General features: G+C 37.5%; 1 protein-coding gene across 2 annotated transcripts in view; it reads right to left on the bottom strand.

Annotated features, from left to right (window-relative positions):
* The window catches only part of GRB14 (growth factor receptor bound protein 14), a 114737-nt gene that overhangs the window by 25206 nt on the left and 71328 nt on the right, over positions 1 to 18203 (bottom strand). For both annotated transcript variants that reach the window (XM_041722219.1, XM_041722220.1), the window contains 2 exons: positions 17016 to 17172; positions 706 to 827 (listed from right to left, as the gene is read on the bottom strand). In XM_041722219.1, the coding sequence (XP_041578153.1) occupies positions 706 to 827; positions 17016 to 17172 (279 nt within the window). The remainder of the gene's footprint in view (positions 1 to 705; positions 828 to 17015; positions 17173 to 18203) is intronic.

Raw genomic sequence — 18203 nt, forward strand, 5'->3', positions numbered from 1 at the left:
AAGATCCTTTCAATCCAATTATCCAAAACTTCATGTAAAAATATGCTACAGCTGCAGAGACAAAAACAATTTAAAATAATGAGCCCAGAGGCTATTCTGACTTCTCCAGATCCCCAGTCTTCACTAGAATGTGACACACATTTATTTTCTTTTAAAGAGAATTATAATGAAAGTAGTACTTATTAGATAATGCTCTGGTCTTTATCTCATTTCTACTTAGCTCAGTAATTACTGCACTGAAAAAATATATTTTGGAACAGCAAGATTCATGTCAATATTAAATTTTTGGCCAAACTATAGCACTCTCAACAATCAGCAATCTGTTTTCACTTTAGAAATGTTCTTATTTAAATTTCCTAAATTTTGTGAAAAGTGTTACACTATAATATTTTGGAGCTGCTTAAGGATATTTAATAATTTATTCAACCAAAATTAAATATATAATAGTTTTCTTAAAAAGCAAGAAAATGAAGAAATAGCTCCCCAAAAGGGTTCACCTGAACTTCTGTGATAATGCTGACTAATCACTGTTAGAGTAAGAAGAAACTTGATGTGATGTTCATGGAACATAATTTTTATCTACAATTTACCAAATAGGGAATTGCATTTGATTTATAGTCACTCTTTTCTTCACATAATATCAAATAACATAACATTTAACAAATTCATTTATTTCCCATAACTATTAATCGGGATTTCACTTACCATTGGGTTTTTAAAGAATTCATATTTGGCATAATTTTTTCTAAAGTATAGTTTATTTTCTTCTTCCATTCCCCAGTTAGATAGCACTTCAATCACCAGCTCATGATCTTCCATTGTTCTTTCTGTAAGGAATGTTTACGTGAGTATGTTAATAGATGGATGGATAGATGGATGAATGGATGGATGGACAAATGAATGAATAGATAGAAAGACAAATAGGTAGAAAGAAAGAAATATGGACACATTTATCTATACAAATATATAAGACATATGTAAGTATCTTTATTAAATATAGCAAATTTTAACTCAATTCTAGACTAGCTAGATTGATAGTATTTTGTGCAATTTTGAATTAGTAATGTTGATTTTTTATACCAAAGCAGATTGTAACCTGAGGAGAAAAATGACAAAATATCACAATGCACTTTTTGCTAATTTTCAATTCCCTTTATTGCTATGTAAATGATAATTACGTTTGATAATAAATCTGCATTAAGAATGCAGGAGCTATTCTTTTTTCTCTCATTCGTCGTGATGCCAAAATTAAAATATTTGCCTCAAGGTTGAACAATTCACCCCATTAAGAGATGAAAAATTTTGACAGGTTCAAAATGCACTTAAGATACATAGTCTGGATCGTTGAGAAAAGTTAAAATAAATGCTTTAGAAGGAAAAATTTTAATGCAAGAACATACAATTTTTAAGAAATCTAATTTCTTGCGGTACTTTATGCTTTCAGAACTAATGTTCAAGCAAATATACTTTGGGTAGGGTGGGAAGGCACTTAGGAGGAAAGGTACTTAAATGAAATAAGCAAAAACAACTTTACAGAGGGAAACGTTACATGCACGACTCCTATTTTAATAAGAAACTTGATGTCCATAGCAGTGTTATTCATAATAGCCCCACACTGGAAACTACCCAAATGCCTATCACCATGAGAATAAATAAACAGTGGAAATAATGGAAAACACATACTACAACAACACACAACTGTATGGGTGAATTTTACAAACATGGTATTAAATGAAAGGAGCCAGATACAGAGAGTACTTAAATAAAGTGACACTTAAATAAAGTTCAACACAGGTAAAATCAATCTGTGGTGCTAGAAATCAGGATAATGGGGATAGTGGATGAGGGAGCACAGGCACGAGGGAACTACTGGGTGTGGGAGATACTGTTTGTTCTGGGTGTTGGATATCCAAGTTTCTGCAACATCTGAGAGTTCACTGAGGTTGTCCACATATGGCTTGTTCACTTTTCTTATGGTATATCATATTTCAGTAAAAGGTTAAAGAAAATTTACTGTGAAATTACTAATGCAAAACAGGAAGTGAAGAGCAGCCAACAAAGGGATATAGATAGGAATGCTCTGCCTTTTTTAGGTGCTTCTAGGATCTTTTTGAAAAGTATCTGTGTCTCAAACATTCAACACTCAGTAGTGATCTGTTGCCTACAACACCCAAACCCTTGAAAGTAATGTCATACTTAAATAGAAGCTTATTCATCTGAAAGAAGTTCTTGTAAGAATTCTCCATGAATATGGATGAGTTTGAGCTAAGTGTGCATGAACACTCTGGGTTCTGTTCCTAACTCCAATTGCTGTTTTTCAGTCTCACTGACAAGCTCCAATAGCTCCTCCTCTCTTCTAAGATGCAATTCTGGGCTCAAATCTTTTCTTTCCCTTTCTTCAACTAATTCACCCTACCTTCAGCCATCCCATCTATCAAGGTCCTTGAGATGAAATCAAAGGCTACAGGTGCTTTTATTCATGCTCTAGTCTCAACAGTTAGACTTTCCACCACCTCAAGACTTTGTCTAAATCTAAAGTCAGTACGGTGGTTCCCCTAAAACATCGATGCCAGCAATGCCAATTCTTAGCATATCACAAAAAGAAATGAAAGCAGTGACTAGAACAGATGTTTGTACACCACTGTTCATAGTAGCATCATTTAATGGGTAGAAACACCTTCATGTCCACCAACAGATGAACGGACAAACAACATGTAGTACATACAATGGAATTCAAAGTAACAGCCTTAAAAAGGAATGAAATTCTGAAACATGCTACAACATGGATGGACCTCAAAGATACTATATATATAAGAAGACCTAAGTACAGATATTGTATGATTCCATGTATGTGTGATACCTGGAAGAAATTCGTAGACACAAAAAATAAAATGGTGGTTGCAGGAACTGGGGAGCAAGGAGTTATTGTTTAATGGGTTCAGAGTTTCACTATGAGAAGATAAAAATGTTCTGCAGATGGGTAGTGGTGATGGTTGTACAATATGAATGTACATAATGCCAACGAACTATACCCTTAAAATGGTAAATGTTACGTGATGTACATTTTATCAAAATAAAAAATAAACTTGAAAAGTTATCTTCCTTTTTCTCTTTTTCCTAAATTCTCCTTTCTCCATTGCATTTTTATACCCACTCCTATACCCTTCCACTTCTGCTATTCCCAGATACCAGGGATTTTTCCTTCAAATGTCTCTCGACAACCCCTCACTCATTCCCACTGTCACAATCCCAATTTAGACCTTCACCTTTCCTTTAAAAAAAAAAGATTTTATTTATTTATGCATGAGAAACACAGAGAGAGAGAGAGACAGAGAGAGAGGCAGAGACAGAGGCAGAGGGAGAAGCAGGCTCCATGCAGGGAGCCCGATACAGGACTGGGTTCTGGGACCGCAGGATCACACCCTGAGCTGAAGGCAGACGCTCAACCACTGAGCCACCCAGGCATCCCAGACTTTCACCTTTCCTTAACTAATCCCCAAACTTCTGGTTTCTCATTCTTCCAATCCAACCTGGACACTGATACCATAGCAAACCTCATAAAACATGTGTGTCAATGTGACCCTTGTTCAAAAAGCTTGTCCACTTCCTACTTGCTGTGGGATACATCCATGTAGTCTGGCAGCTATACCATTCGTTTATCCATTTGACAAATATTTATTGAAGGCCTACCACGCATCATTCATCTTGGGGTTTAGAATTTAGTAATGCATACAGTTAAAAACCACTGCCTCCTGAAGCTTTCATTCTAATGGAAGACAGACTATAAATGAAATGTAAATCTTAAAAGACAGTGATAAACACTACAAAGAAAAATAGAGCAGGGCTTTAGGAGAGAGGAGGCCTTAGGAGAAAAGAATGCATTTTCAAAAGCTTGCCAGAATAGGTCTCATTGAGAAGGTAATGTTTGAACAAGACCCAAAGGAGAAGGGGGCATGAGCGAAACAGACACCCATAGGAAGAACCAAAACAAAGCTTCTGAGGCAAGAGCAAGGCTCTATGTTTGAAATACTGCAAGGAGGTTAATGTAGCCGAAGCTGAGTGACCAAAGGGCCAAGTATGAGGAGAAGAGGTTAGAGAAGCAATGGTGATGAGCTGGGAAGACTGGATAAAGCCTTACAGTTCATAGTGGAGTTCTGGCTTTGCCTTGGAGTCAGATGAGAAGGCATTTTGAACAGAGAAATAACATGAACTTATATTTTCATTGGATTGCACTGGCTATGGAGGAGAGCTGATTTTAAAAGGCTTAAGGGTAGACGCAAGACCATTTGGTGTAGAATACTGCAATTAATGAGAGGACAGATGATATGGCTTGGATTAGAGCAGTAGCAGTGGAAATGTACGAAACAGGCAGACTCTGGATATATGCTGACGGTAAAGCCAACAGGAGTTGCTTACAAATCGGACATGAAGAGAGGGTGGTTAGGGAAAACACTAAGTTCTCCACCCAAATGGTTGGAAGGATTGTGTTGCTATTAATGAGTCTGAAAAACTGTAAGAGAAGTAGGTTGGGGAGAGTCAGTGGCACTGAGATATCCAGTGGGGAATCGTATCCCTAACAACTTCTCTAGTCTTAGTTTTGTCTACTTCTTACACAAACCAGCTGGTATTTCAGGCTTACGAAACATAGGTTCACATTAAACATACTAAATGTTAAGCATGATATCCATATTTTTTTGCAACTGCAGAGGAAGAAAATTTCAAGGTAGTGAGCAAGATATTTGCTTGTTTTATCAACCTATGCTTCTTGGTACTGATCACCTCTATCACTAAAGAATCCTATGTTCTGGGATCCCTGGGTGGCGCAGCGGTTTGGCGCCTGCCTTTGGCCCGGGGCGCGATCCTGGAGACCCGGGATCGAGTCCCATGTCAGGCTCCCGGTGCATGGAGCCTGCTTCTCCCTCTGCCTGTGTCTCTGCTTCTCTCTCTCTCACTGTGTGCCTATCATAAATAAATAAAATTAAAAAAAAAAAAAAAAAGAATCCTATGTTCTGCCCTCAAGATACACTGTGCGGAGCAGAGGGAAAAAGTTACAGAAGTGCATTCTCTTTACTTTTGAGTTCACAATAGACCTTATCAATCTTTGACAAATATAAGTGCTTGGAGAGAATCATGCCTAGATAATTCTCGATTGCCTAATACAGGAACCCACCTTCTGTCTTCTGAGAAGAGCTGCAGTTAAGAGGCTGGTGGAGGAAAGGATAGACTGAGCTAGATAAAAGTGGACAGTGTAGGTCCCAAGTGACCCTGTATCCTGTGTCCTTCCAGAACGAGAACACTTCCATAGTGATGAGGTGATGGTGATAAAACAGCAGATATATTTAATGGTGGCATGTGGCCCAAACCAGAGGGCAGCCTTAGGAGACATCTAGCTTCCAACAGATACCCTATACCTAGCATGGTGGAAAAGCCATAGCTGAGGACAACATGAGACAGATGAGTTCATAACATCTCACTACGGAGAAAGAACATGGCAACAGTTCCACCCCCCCAACCCATCAGGCACATCCAAGAGCTAAGAGAAGACCATGAACTTAAGTGGCTTTATGGTAGAGTCAATAAACTGGAGAGGAACTAGAGTTTCCAGAATATGAAAAGCTGGACAAGAGTTAAACAAACACCTGTCCTAGGACTTAATGCCTCATCAGCATGTTGCAGAAATGAGAGTAGGTCTGAATCTTCAATTGAGAATATTTTAAATCTGTATGTAACTCATTTATAATATTTTCAGTAGGCTGAATAGTGGCCCCAACAATATCTGGAGCCTATAAATGTTGCCTTATATGGCAAAGTCTTTGCAGATGTCATTAACTTAAAGAGACCAAGATTATCCTGAATTATCCAAGTCGTCTTGAAATCCAATTACAAGGAGACCTTTATAAGACAGAAAGAGATATGACCCAGAGAGAAGAGGAAAGGGCAATGTGACCACAGAGGCAGATTCAAGTGACAGGGACACAAGCCAAGGAATGATGTCAACCACCAGAAGCTGGGAGAAGGAAGGGAAGGATTCCCTCTAATGACCCAGAAAGAGTCTGCCATCATCTTGAGTTCAGCCCAGTGACATTAGTTGTGGACTTCTCACTTCCAGAACTGTTACAAATTGCATTCCTGTTGTTTGAAGCCACCAGGCTTGTGATAAAGTAATATCACCGTCTAATCGAACAAATTATATTTCCATCTTTCAGAAAAGGAACCTGAAGTTCAGAATAGTGAACATCTCAGGATTTGAAGAGCAGCCACATGCCTGATCCGAAGTTGATGCTCTTCCTCTGCAAGCACTGCCTCTGCCTCCTCCTACAGCTCCCACTGGAGGAGCATCCCCTGCTGCCTCTGCTGAGCCTACTTATGCCCTGTTCATTTTGTCCAGATCCACTAAAATCCTCTCTCATGTTCCTGCAGCCCTCATATTTCAACTGCCTCAAATTCTTTTATTTTGAAATGTGTTCAATACATATTTGGTAATTAAGTGAAAATAACCACATTTTGAGTGTAAGGGGAATGAAAATAATGGGCATTATTTTAAATTATATCAATCTTAACCTCACATGAAAGTAACAAAATCATTTGAATTTGGATCGTCCCAAAAAAGGAAATAAAACAACAAGGGTAGAAAAGCCAAACTATTTGAACAGTTATGACAAATGCTAACAAAAAGCACTTTGGGTAATATCTGTGATCACCAACCAAGCAGTAATTTACATGCAAGAAAAGCCCACCCTACCAAGGTATAAAGGAAAAATAACATACAATATTCACAGAAAATTTCACAGAACTATAATACCAAATGTCTAACACATGACTGCAATAGTAAAATATTCTGGTAATCTTAAGAAGAAATTCTTCAAATAAAGCTAGACTAGAGTACGTGAGAAAACAGAAGACATACTTTTGATTCCTTCAAAGATGATTTCTGGATATTCTATTGAAACTTCAGATAACATATAAAAAAGCAAATAAACAAAGTCCAGAGGATCAGATGCAGCTATGAGTTCTCACCTTATATCCTCCTCTAGTAACAGAAATAAAATTTTCTTATGATAGAATCTGGCTTTTCTGAAAATTATATTAATAATCTTTTTAAATTTATACATTCCCATCCCAATTTGAATGCACCATCATACACCATCCTCCAATTAAGTCTCATTATGTTAAAGGATTAATATTACAATAATCCGAATAACCCTAAAAGGGATGTTTGATTATCAGTTAATCACATATTGCAGAAACTTCCTGGTTTCTTTTTTTAAAGGCAGACACCTAACTAAACACAGACCTTAGTAGAGAGGAGGTCAGCATGAAGATACAAGATGCTTGGATGGATAACTGAGAGGAAAAGAAGAATGCTAAAGAGGAGGCGAAAAGTTGCTGATGGCACCTAATTAACTTTCTATTGACTCCTCCTCTTTAAAGTCATTCTAAAACTAACTGGATTTTAACCAACTGAATGATTCTACTAAGTAACTTATATATTTTAAATATCAAAAAGAAACAGATTAATTCTGTAACTAGGGACTCTGTGCTGCAATACTCAAAAACACTGATACTAGGAACTGTCACTCAAACTGAATTCAGATACTTTGTGGATTACCATGTGATAAATGACCCTAGGTAACTGTCTCAAAAATTCATCATGATTCTTTTAAAGACCTTATTTTTAAAACTTCATAAATCCATCTAAAATGCTATATTAAAATATACTATTAAAACTTTATAGATACAAATCCACTTTGAAACGTTCTGCAGTATTTTTCAGGCATTAGAAAGTGAATGACAATGACTGAATACCACTTCTATGTAGGTAGAAAAATAGGAGAGAAGCCCTCTTAAATCACTTCAAAACAACATCCAAAAAAGAGAAAAAACGCCTACTAAAGAGCAAAGAAATGCTTTCTTAAAACTAAAACAAAAGCTTCAAATCACTTTAAATTTTATCTTTGTTTCCGACAGACCAGTGTGAAGTGTCATGGCAATGCAACAAAATATTGCCAAATAATAGCAACATATAATTGTTTTCTATTTGATTTTCAGAAACTTTTTCTTTAAAAAAAAAAAAAAGAAAAAGAGTAAAAGAAGTTTCTTCTGAAACTGTTGATTTCACTTCAAAGTCTTTTAAAAACCCTCAATCCTCCCAGAATGGAAAGTGTTCACCTGTGACCTTCTGCCTGGATTTCTTCGCTGAATCTACTGAAAGTACAGCGTGAGGCTCAAATAGAAACCTGAGTCTCTACTCTTCTCATCACTTGATAAGAGAAGAAACAAAAGTGGCTTTTACCTCTAATTCGCCCAGAAAACAATTCTTTGTATACCTTTGTTACAGGAAACTCCAGGAGACAAATGGTCCTTGTACTTCTCTGGGCTAGGCAGAAACTACATACATTTTGTCAATCTTATTTTCAGATAAAAATGAACAGCCTCTGACCAAGCAAAACAAAAACTGGAGAAGCAAAGAATACAATAGGGCTCAATGCTGAAAGCTTTCTTAATCTAAGAAAACTATTTAATACCAAGGAGCTCCTCTGGAAAAATTGCTACCACCGTATTCAGCCCGCCAAGCACAATTAATAGAAAAATCTTGACACTTAAGCTTGATGGGTATAATAAAGGCCTTGTGGATCATTCTTCAACAAACTGAAATATTCTTCATATTATCCCTGACTCACTGATCACAACTTGTATTCATAGAAATCCTTACTTTTCCGCCAAGTATCTGCATACACATCACCTCAAGCTGACCGGTAAACACCTGGAGAGTTTAGAAATAACTTCCATAAAAAAAAAAAAAAAAAGAAAAAAAGAAATAACTTCCATAAATTCTAAGTTACCAAATGCATCCTTTAAAGATAGAGCAAATTTCCACCTGGGCACGGCATGTGACTTCTTTGGTTTCTTTTGCAAGTCTCTTCTTTCTATGTATGTTGTAATCCATCCTTTGAACTGCTTTATATAAGTACCTTACAGTTTAGTACAGTTTAGTTCAATAACCACTTATGTGTCCTAGATGCTCGGTTACAAAGAAATACACAGAGTTCCAGCCCTTATGGAATTACTGTCGACTTTTAATAATATGATCACTGTTATGATAGTTGCAGAAAATGTTAACAGCAGGTCAGAAGATAGGTACTTGGGCAACTTGGAGCTTCAGGAAAATGTCTAAATCTTTATAAACCTCTTAAGTTTTTAAAATTGTGGGTTTTTTCTGATTTCTAAAATAATACATTTCCATTATTGAAAATTTGAAAACAATGGCCAGCAGACAATCACCATCCATCTTTAACCTCTCAATCAGGAATTAGCACTGAACATTTCAGTATATTCCCTTCTTGTTTTTCCTCTGGGTCCATATGAATGTATGTCTATATATTTTTCACAAAATTTAGGAAATACCATACATATGTTTATATGTACTCATTCGGTCAACCAATCATCTTTAAAATCTTATACCTGTCCACATCAGACTTCAAAGAAAAAACTCCAAAAACGTAATCAAAAGCTACATGATTTATATCCTATGGATGTATTGTAATTTATTACATCCCTCTATTATTATATCATTAGGTTTTATTTCTCTAATTAATACTGCCTGAACAACCTTATATTTATTTCTTGGCAAAATTTGGTTGTTTTCCACACCCCAGTCTAGCATGTACTTGTGGAAATGTCTCTACCTCAGGACACAATTCATCAGTTACTCCCAGTGCTTCTGTTATGTTCAGGATTTGCAATTTCCTAAAGGATGTATGAGAAATGGTAGTTCCAGCAAGCATCCTAATTGTCTCAAGGAACAGCTGCTTGGAACACAGAACAGACAGCTCTGTCTCCCTACCTACTCTCTGATAGAAGGGGCAAATCTACTTCATAAGGTTGAGCATTAGGGTGCCACCAACTGCTTTTTTCTTCTCCTCTAAGACTGTGGCACTAGGTTCGCCGGCTGTCAGCTTGGACAGCTGAGGGTTTTGACCTTACTTTATTTTTATGATATTTTCGGGAAATGGCTAGCAGTTATCCTTTGCTACCATTTTTTTTAATTTTTTTATTTTTAAGGATTTTATTTATTTATTCATGAGAAACACAGAGAGAGAGAGGCAGGGGGAGAAGCAGGCTCCATGCAGGGAGCCCAACGTGGGACTCGATCCCGGGGTCTCCAGGATCAAGCCCTGGGCTGAAGGTGGCACTAAACGGCTGAGCCACCGGGCTGCCCCTTTGCTACCATTTTTGACCAAAATTCCAAGTAAGCTTTGGAAGAGGTATAGCCAGGTAAGGATGGGTGAGAAAGGACTCGCTGAGGGCCCTAATGGCGTGAGCAAGAAAACGAAGGAGTAGAAACTGTAGTGAATGTGGGCAAGTATAGGCACTTCTTTAATGTATAAACTTAAAGTGGAGGAGTGGGGGAGACAGAAGGCTGGAGATAGGAGGGATAGTTAGGTCACAGGTGCTACAAGCCCCACAAAGGACCTTGGACCCTAACGCATGAAGAATCAGGTCTGCGTTCACATGAGCTGGTATGAGCAGAGGCAAGGGGACCAAATACAAGGCTAATATAAACCTGAGGAGAGAGATGGTAAGACCCGAACTCGGGCTACATGAACACTGAGGAGGAAAGATCAGCTGGACCAGGAGGCAGATTTAGCTATAAGCACTCTTCTTGGGTTCATATTCTCTGCCTCTAGCCTTCATGTGCCACCAGGACATGGTGCCTCCTCAAAGCTCAGGTCAGTCTAAGGAGAGAAGGAAGCCTGATGCCACATACCCTAAAGGCGTCACAATTATTTGTGCTGGTGATAAGGGTGGTCACAACTCTGTAGGTTACAAACAGCACTGAAAGTACAACTACGTATCAGCTCCAGACAACAGGAAAAACACTTGTGACTCTTTTGTAAAAGAGAAAAAAAGTGAAGGAGCAGCTTCAAAGCAGGCAGCTGTGAGGCGTTAACTCGTCGTTGCTGTGCACTGTTTCTGTCTTAAGAGAGATCACGTGGGTATAGCTGCACACATAAAAATGGTTTCATTAAAAGCCTCCAGTCATTCATTTTGCTTATTAAAGCCACTCCACAATGATATTCACAATGGAACTCTCAGCTGTCCCTAGCAATGACACTAAAATACAATTAATTCTTCTTCCCGAGGAGTCTATAGGTATGCGCTTGAGGTACTGTGTTAATTGCCACTGCTTCATACCATGGCTTCAATTAGGAATCAAAATGGGAGCAAGACAAACATGGATCCCATTAAGTTCCAGAGGACTTAAAACTGAAGTTTCTGTCCCCACCCCACTCCCCCCCTGAATCCTCTGATGCTGATTATAAAAGCAGAGGGCTCCATCTGGGGATCGACAGTGACATCCAGTGGCCATGAACTAAAACATACCAGTTACAAAATGTTACGTATGTGAGCAGGGCAAATATTTGTTGATGTACTGATATTTCAAATTCAGTGTCTATGAAACTGTGTGAAACTAGAACCTCATCATAACATGATCACAAATCAGGCAAATCAGAGATTTGTAACAAAATTAGGATATTTAGCTGCCTTCCATGATTTACTCTGCCTATTAAAAATCCCAGCAGCATACGTTAAATAATTACTGCCAGAGGAGATGAAATATTGATATTGTATTCAGAGTTCCAAATGTCATATTACCGTTTATGTTATAAACCAATTCAAGGATAAGTAATTTCCAACACGATCCTCTTGCTCAGTCAAGAGAAATAGTTTGCTCTGCTATGAAGTGAACTGGGTTAGATGAGGTGGACCACAGTAATTTCAATACTACCTTGTTAAGAAAAATTTATCTGAAAATTTTCTTGAGCGTTCAAAATTTTAACTTTTACTCAAACCACGCATGAGAGACAAAGATGGAGAGTGAGAAAGAGACAAACCAACCATGGAATCCTAGGAACGTGAAGAGAAACAAACTCACTTCAGTGGAAAATGCGTAGACTTTAGAATCTGAAAGGACCCACATGTGAGCCATGTTTGATTCTAGGCAAGGAATTTCATCACTGAGTCTCTGTATTCCTATATGTCAAAGGGAGATGAGAAAACACATCTTGCAGGGTTGCAATGAGGCTAAGTAATGAGAACATTAAACGTTAAACCTCTCATTCTGTGCCTTGCATGTATACGATGCACATTAATAGCAGCTATCACACATATGCATTCATATTAAAACTACTATAAAATAAAATAATAAAATAAAATAAAATAAAAAAACTACTACTAAAACTGAAGTTTCCTTTGCCATAGAAAATGTCTCTCTGAAAACACTTTCAATTCCATAAATCTATCATATTTTGAACGTTAAGTGCTCTTCCATCTGACTTTAGAATTTGTGATGTGTTTTAACATATCAAAAGCAACAATAGTAGCATATTTATTAACAATATAAAATGTCTCTGACCCTTTCCTAAGCTCCTCTTGGTCATTAAAGTGACCTCAAGTACAGAAAACCCTTAACTCTCTCTCACCTATCCCACAAGTCACCATGTTCTCACCTCTAAAGCTTCAGAGTCTCAAAAGTATCACATCTCATACCAGTGTAGACTATACTGTGAAGATGGTACAAGGAGAAATGACAGAAATGACAGATAGGCCAGGATTTATTGATCCAGGAAGCCATAGGTAGTTTGATGTAGAAGCAAAACAAAGTTGCTTATTAGCCTCTAGACGGTTGAATTCTGGCCTTCTTGGTAGTATACAGTTGACCCTTGAACAATGTGGAGGATAGGGGTACAGACCTCCCCTTGCAGTCAAAAATCTGGAAGGCTTACTGATGATATAAGCAGTCGATTAATACATATTCTGACATTACATGTACTATATACTGTATTCTCACACAAAAGTAAGCTAGAGAAAAGAAATGTTATCAAGAAAATCATAAGAAAGAGAAAATAAATTTACAGTACTGAACAGGATTTATTGGGGGAAAAAAACACATATAAGTGGATCCACAGAGTTCAAACCCATGTTATTCAAGGGTCAACTGTACTTTCAAAACTAAATCAGGATCATATTGCTCTCTGACTCAAAGACCTCCAGTCACTTTATTTTCTCACTCGGTGTAAAAGCCAAGCCCCTCCGTGGAATATAAGACCCTATATGAGCTGGCTCTGCAGCAACCCTACCGAAATCCACTCCATCACTCTGCACTCTTGCTCCAAAAGCACTGGCCTCTGGCCGCTGCCTGAACACAAGCACACTGCCACAAATATTCTCCTCAACATCATACTTCAGGGACACCTTCACTGATCCCTCTATTTAAACTGTGTCGCCCACTCCCCCTCCTCCGCCAAGATGCTCTTTCCTTCTTCCTTGCCTTTTCCTCTTTTCCCCAGCACAGGCAACTCGAGGTTTTTAAAAGTTCACATTTCACCCCTTTGCTTTTACAAAAAAAAGACCTACATTAGTACCTGTTTATGCCAACCAACAGAAATCCAAGGAGGATTTTTGCTTTTACAAAAAAGGTGAAAAGTGAAAATACCATTCAGCGTGCGCTTTGCAATGAGCCCTTATAAAGGCAGCAGGCTCCACGGAGCAGCAGGGAGAGCGGTCCTGCCAAGCTCCTTCCAGGGAACTACACTCAGCATCTCAGCATCAAGCAAGCCCTCATAGCTTTGAACTTTGTCTGGGAGCATCTGTGCTTTATCTTGTTTTATTTTGTGCATCTGTTGGCAAGATGTGTCCTAAGATATCAGAAAATGCTAAGAGAGGTTATTTCTGGGATCTGGGAATGCTCAAATGTTTTCCCATATAAATTAACAGTAAATACTTCTTTGCTCTATACCATTTCAGCTTACAAAAGTATTCACAGGAGTGCTCTACTTACAGATAGCAGGAGAAACCTATACTTATCATCACCTAAGGGATTACAAATTTTAGCCATATGTCTCTTACTTTCTCTTCCCATGAGAATGCAAACTCGTAAGGGCAGTATCTTTTGTCTGTTATGTTCATAATCTACTCCCCAAGATCTACACACAAAATAGGCTTGGCATAAAATAGTCAATAAATAGATATTTAAGCTGTTTGAGTAAGTCAACAGGAAAAGGCAGGGAGAGTTCCTAGTTTTTTGAAATCTGTAAAGTGAAAAGAAAAAAAAAAATAAGATGAATTTTTAGGTGCACACACATACACAAAAAGAAAGTAGTCCACAAAAGGAAACACAGATTATGTTAAAACGGAGAAAAAAGAAAGAAAGAAAGAAAGAAAGAAAGAAAGAAAGAAAGAAAGAAAGAAAGAAAGAAAGAAAGAAAATAGAGATTTTCATTAGCTATCATCTAATGTTTCAGTGCATCCTTACAGAACTAAAGCAGCTAATAAATAAACCAATAAAAGAAAGAAAAAGAAGCTGGTAAATCTAATACGCGTTAGTATTGGGGCAGCATTATATTGGCATTTTTCTGTTTAAAGATACAACCTGAGTGGGGTGCCTGGGTGGCTCAGTCAGTTGAGCAGCGCTGGGACTGAGCCCACCTTGTGCCCCATGCTTAGTGCAGAGGCTGCTTCTGTTCTTCCCCTGCCTTGTGTGTGCACAGGCTCATGTTCTCTGTCAAATATATAAATCAAATCTTTTTTTTAAAAGATATAATCTAAGTGAAAACAAAAGGAAAGAAAAAGAACACAAGAAAGCTGTGAAACAATTTCTTTCTCATAATCTTTGGTCTAATGCATGGTTGATGAAGCCATGAGACACTATTCTCACATCTTTGATTTTATTTCAGCATTTCCAGAAAATAGAGTAATGGATAAATACATTTCTATTTGATGCCTAAAAGTTTAAATTTAGTATGTAACTCAAATTAATTCTCAATGTTCCATTTTAAGCCTCTACATTAAAAGACCTGTGCATTTTATTCCTTAATATAATTTTCTGTGTGGTTTCAGTGAAAACTGATGCTTGATTTAAAGAGTAGATTTTTATCATTAAACATCAAGCTATTTTTTAGGGATTAATTGTAGTGACTATAACCAAAAAAAAAAAAAAAAAGTTTTTAAAGTTGCTCCAAAAGAAAAAATTAAGAGTATAAAATATTGTAATTACATAGTAAGCTAATTAAGAGCTGTATTCTTGGGCAGCCTGGGTGGCTCAGTGGTTTAGCGCCGCCTTCAGTCCAGGGCCTGATCCTGGAGACCCGGAATCAAGTCCCACATCTGGCTCCCTGCATGGAGCCTGCTTTTCCCTCTGCCTGTGTCTCTGCCTCTCTCTCTCTCTCGAATAAATAAATAAAATCTTTAAAAAAAAAAAAAAAAGCTGTATTCTCACAAACACATATAAAAGTAGTTTAGAATATGGCGAGTATCTATTGAGAGTTAAAACTATACTTTTAGGAGATTCATGGTCATGAATAGAAGTTAAATTAGTTACAAACAACAATGCAGAAAATATATGTTGAACTTTTTCTGCTCTAAGAAGGCGAGACAGCATGTCATACTGGCCAGTATGACATACCTTCAGAATTCAGGTTTTCTGTGAATGTTATCTGATATGGAGGGGGGTTGGGGGGAAGGATTTTGCAGATATAATTAAAGGATCTTGAAATGAAGAGATTATCCTGGATGATTATCTGGGTAAACTCTAAACAGTACCATTTTTGTAAGAGAGAGGCAGAGGATGACTTGACAGACAGAAGAGGAAGCTCCATTGTGACCACAGAGACAGAGATTGAAGTGATGCAGCCAGAGCCAAGGAATGCCAGCAGCCACCAGAAGCTGGAAGAGGCAAGGAACAGATTCTCTCCTAGAACCTCCAGAGGAAGTGTGTCCCTGACAATACCTTGATTTCAAGTCAGTGATACTGATTTCAGACTTCTGGCCTCCAGAACTGTGAGAAAATAAATTTTGGTTGTTATAAGCCACCAGGTTTACGGTCATTTGTTACAGCAGCCACAGGAAACTCATATGGAATTCAAAGAATCGAATGACATTATCATAGCAAACTTACTTCTTTTTCACTACTTATTATGGGAACATGGTTTTTTTAACACTAATATCTGTAAAAATAAGAAAAGGTAAAATAGTACTGTTGCCAAATTTTGTCTCCCTCTAGCAGAAGAATGAAAATCTTCTATAATTTATTCTTAAAAATTAGGGGGAAAAACCCTCTACATTTTACAACACAGAGATGCACTTCAAATTAAAAATATATTTTTTTAACAATTGTTCTTTATGTTTGTGACTTTAAAAGGTAAAGAAGTTACTTAATTCTTCAAGAAAAAGTTAAGGTGCCAGAACTACCACTATTGATACTTCCCATGTCTGTGTGACAATTCAAAAAACAGTTTATTTTATTAACTTCTCAAAAACTGTTCATTGTGCTACCGAAGATTATTATGAAATTCGTCTATCGGGCACCTGGGTGGCTCAGTGGTTAAGCAACTGCCTGTGGCTCAGGTCATGATCCCAGGGTCATGGGATTGAGTCCCACATCAGCTCCCCACAGGGAGCCTGCTTCTCTCTCCATCTGTGTCTCTGCCTCTCTCTGTGTCTCTCTTGAATAAACAAATAAAATCTTGAAAACAAGAAAGAAATTTATCTATCAATTTGTACCTTATGTTTTGGCTCCCAAATTCCCATCGATTGCTATTTAAACAAAGAAGTGTAGGAAATGGGGCAGCCCAGGTGGCTCAGCAGTTTAGCACCACCTTCAGCCCAGGGTGTGATCCTGGAGTTTCAGGATCAAGTCCCACATCGGGTTCCCAGCATGGAGCCTGCTCCTCCTTCTGCCTGTGTCTCTGCCTCTCTCTCTCTCTCTCTCTCTCTCTCTGTGCCTCTCATGAATAAATAAATAAAATATTAAAAAAAAGAAGTGTAGGAAATGTGTAATATTTCTACCCTTACTTTCACTTTGTGATACATTCTTTGTCTCCCAACCACCAACACCAAAAATAAAGAAAAGGACTATTCATAATTCTCTTTTCTTTCTGTCTGAAGAAAATCTTTGCCATATGATTGAAATGAACAGAAATGCAATGATGTGGACTATGGTTCTGCATCCTTACCTAGTCCTATGTGAGGCAGATGCTCAAAAAGGGTCCAGCTGTGGTCATCAATGTAATGATTCTTCAGGATCAACAGCTGGCAAACATCTCGGGCAGTTATGTCACTGGGTACCTCTAAAGCCCTGCTGGTTTCATCTTCACTGTATACTTTAATTACCTGTGTAGGTAGAAACAAGAAAATGAGCTAACATATCCTATTAAAAATATCATTCTAATAAGTCATAAAAAAAACTTACTGGTTGTGCTGATTACAAAGTCCTTATATGGATTCTTGTACATTTAATTTCCTAAAACACTGAATGAATGTTGCCTATCCAAGACTTGTTTATAATCTGTCAAAACCACTTGGTCTGACAACTTCCACTCTCTTCAGTGTCTACAAGAGGACACTGAATGACCATTTAATGTCATTTCTCTACCACTCTGGTCTATTAAAAAGCCTCATATCTCTTAATAATATTTCCATTCCATATTTATATCCTGTAAATTATCCAAGTAGCATGGGTAATTTATTTCCAGATACATATAGGTAGTAAAAGCAATAAGTAGAATCAGCCTTTATGAAAAGATTTCTCTATTTCAGGTTATGGAGATTTTGGTAGACTGGCTAGATGTATATCAAATCCTTTTCTTTTTTCCCTTGCAATTAGTTGTGACCGTGGGATTGAGTGTTAGTCAATGGAGTATAAGTACATTCAATGTTGCACTATCAGGCCTAGGCCATAAAAACCTCCCATATATTGCCCCCCAATATACCAATTATACCACCCTCGCACTGAATGGTAATGACAAGGACCAAGAGGGAAGAAAAGTCATGGGACAGAAGGAGCTTTTGCCCCTTCATGACCACATGAGCCAATTAAGAATACCCATATGTAACTTTGACATAAGCAAGAAATAAACTTTTATTGTGTTCACTTACTATGAATTTGTATTTATCTATTACAGGAGCTAATGTCACCCTAAATTACACAGAATTAGAGAGAATTTCATATACGATAGTCCCCTCAACATTTACCAAGTAGTGCTATGTGCTAGAATTTCTGCTATTAATTATGGTATGTTATATAGTAAATTAATTATAAGAAGATAAATACCTATGATAATAGTATAGTAAGATCAACATATGCACATTACACAAGTGAGAAATGGTAAGAAAATTCACTATAAGAAAACACTTGTTATGAA

This window comes from Vulpes lagopus, chromosome 11 (genome assembly GCF_018345385.1).
Source record: "Vulpes lagopus strain Blue_001 chromosome 11, ASM1834538v1, whole genome shotgun sequence".
NCBI lineage: Eukaryota > Metazoa > Chordata > Mammalia > Carnivora > Canidae > Vulpes > Vulpes lagopus.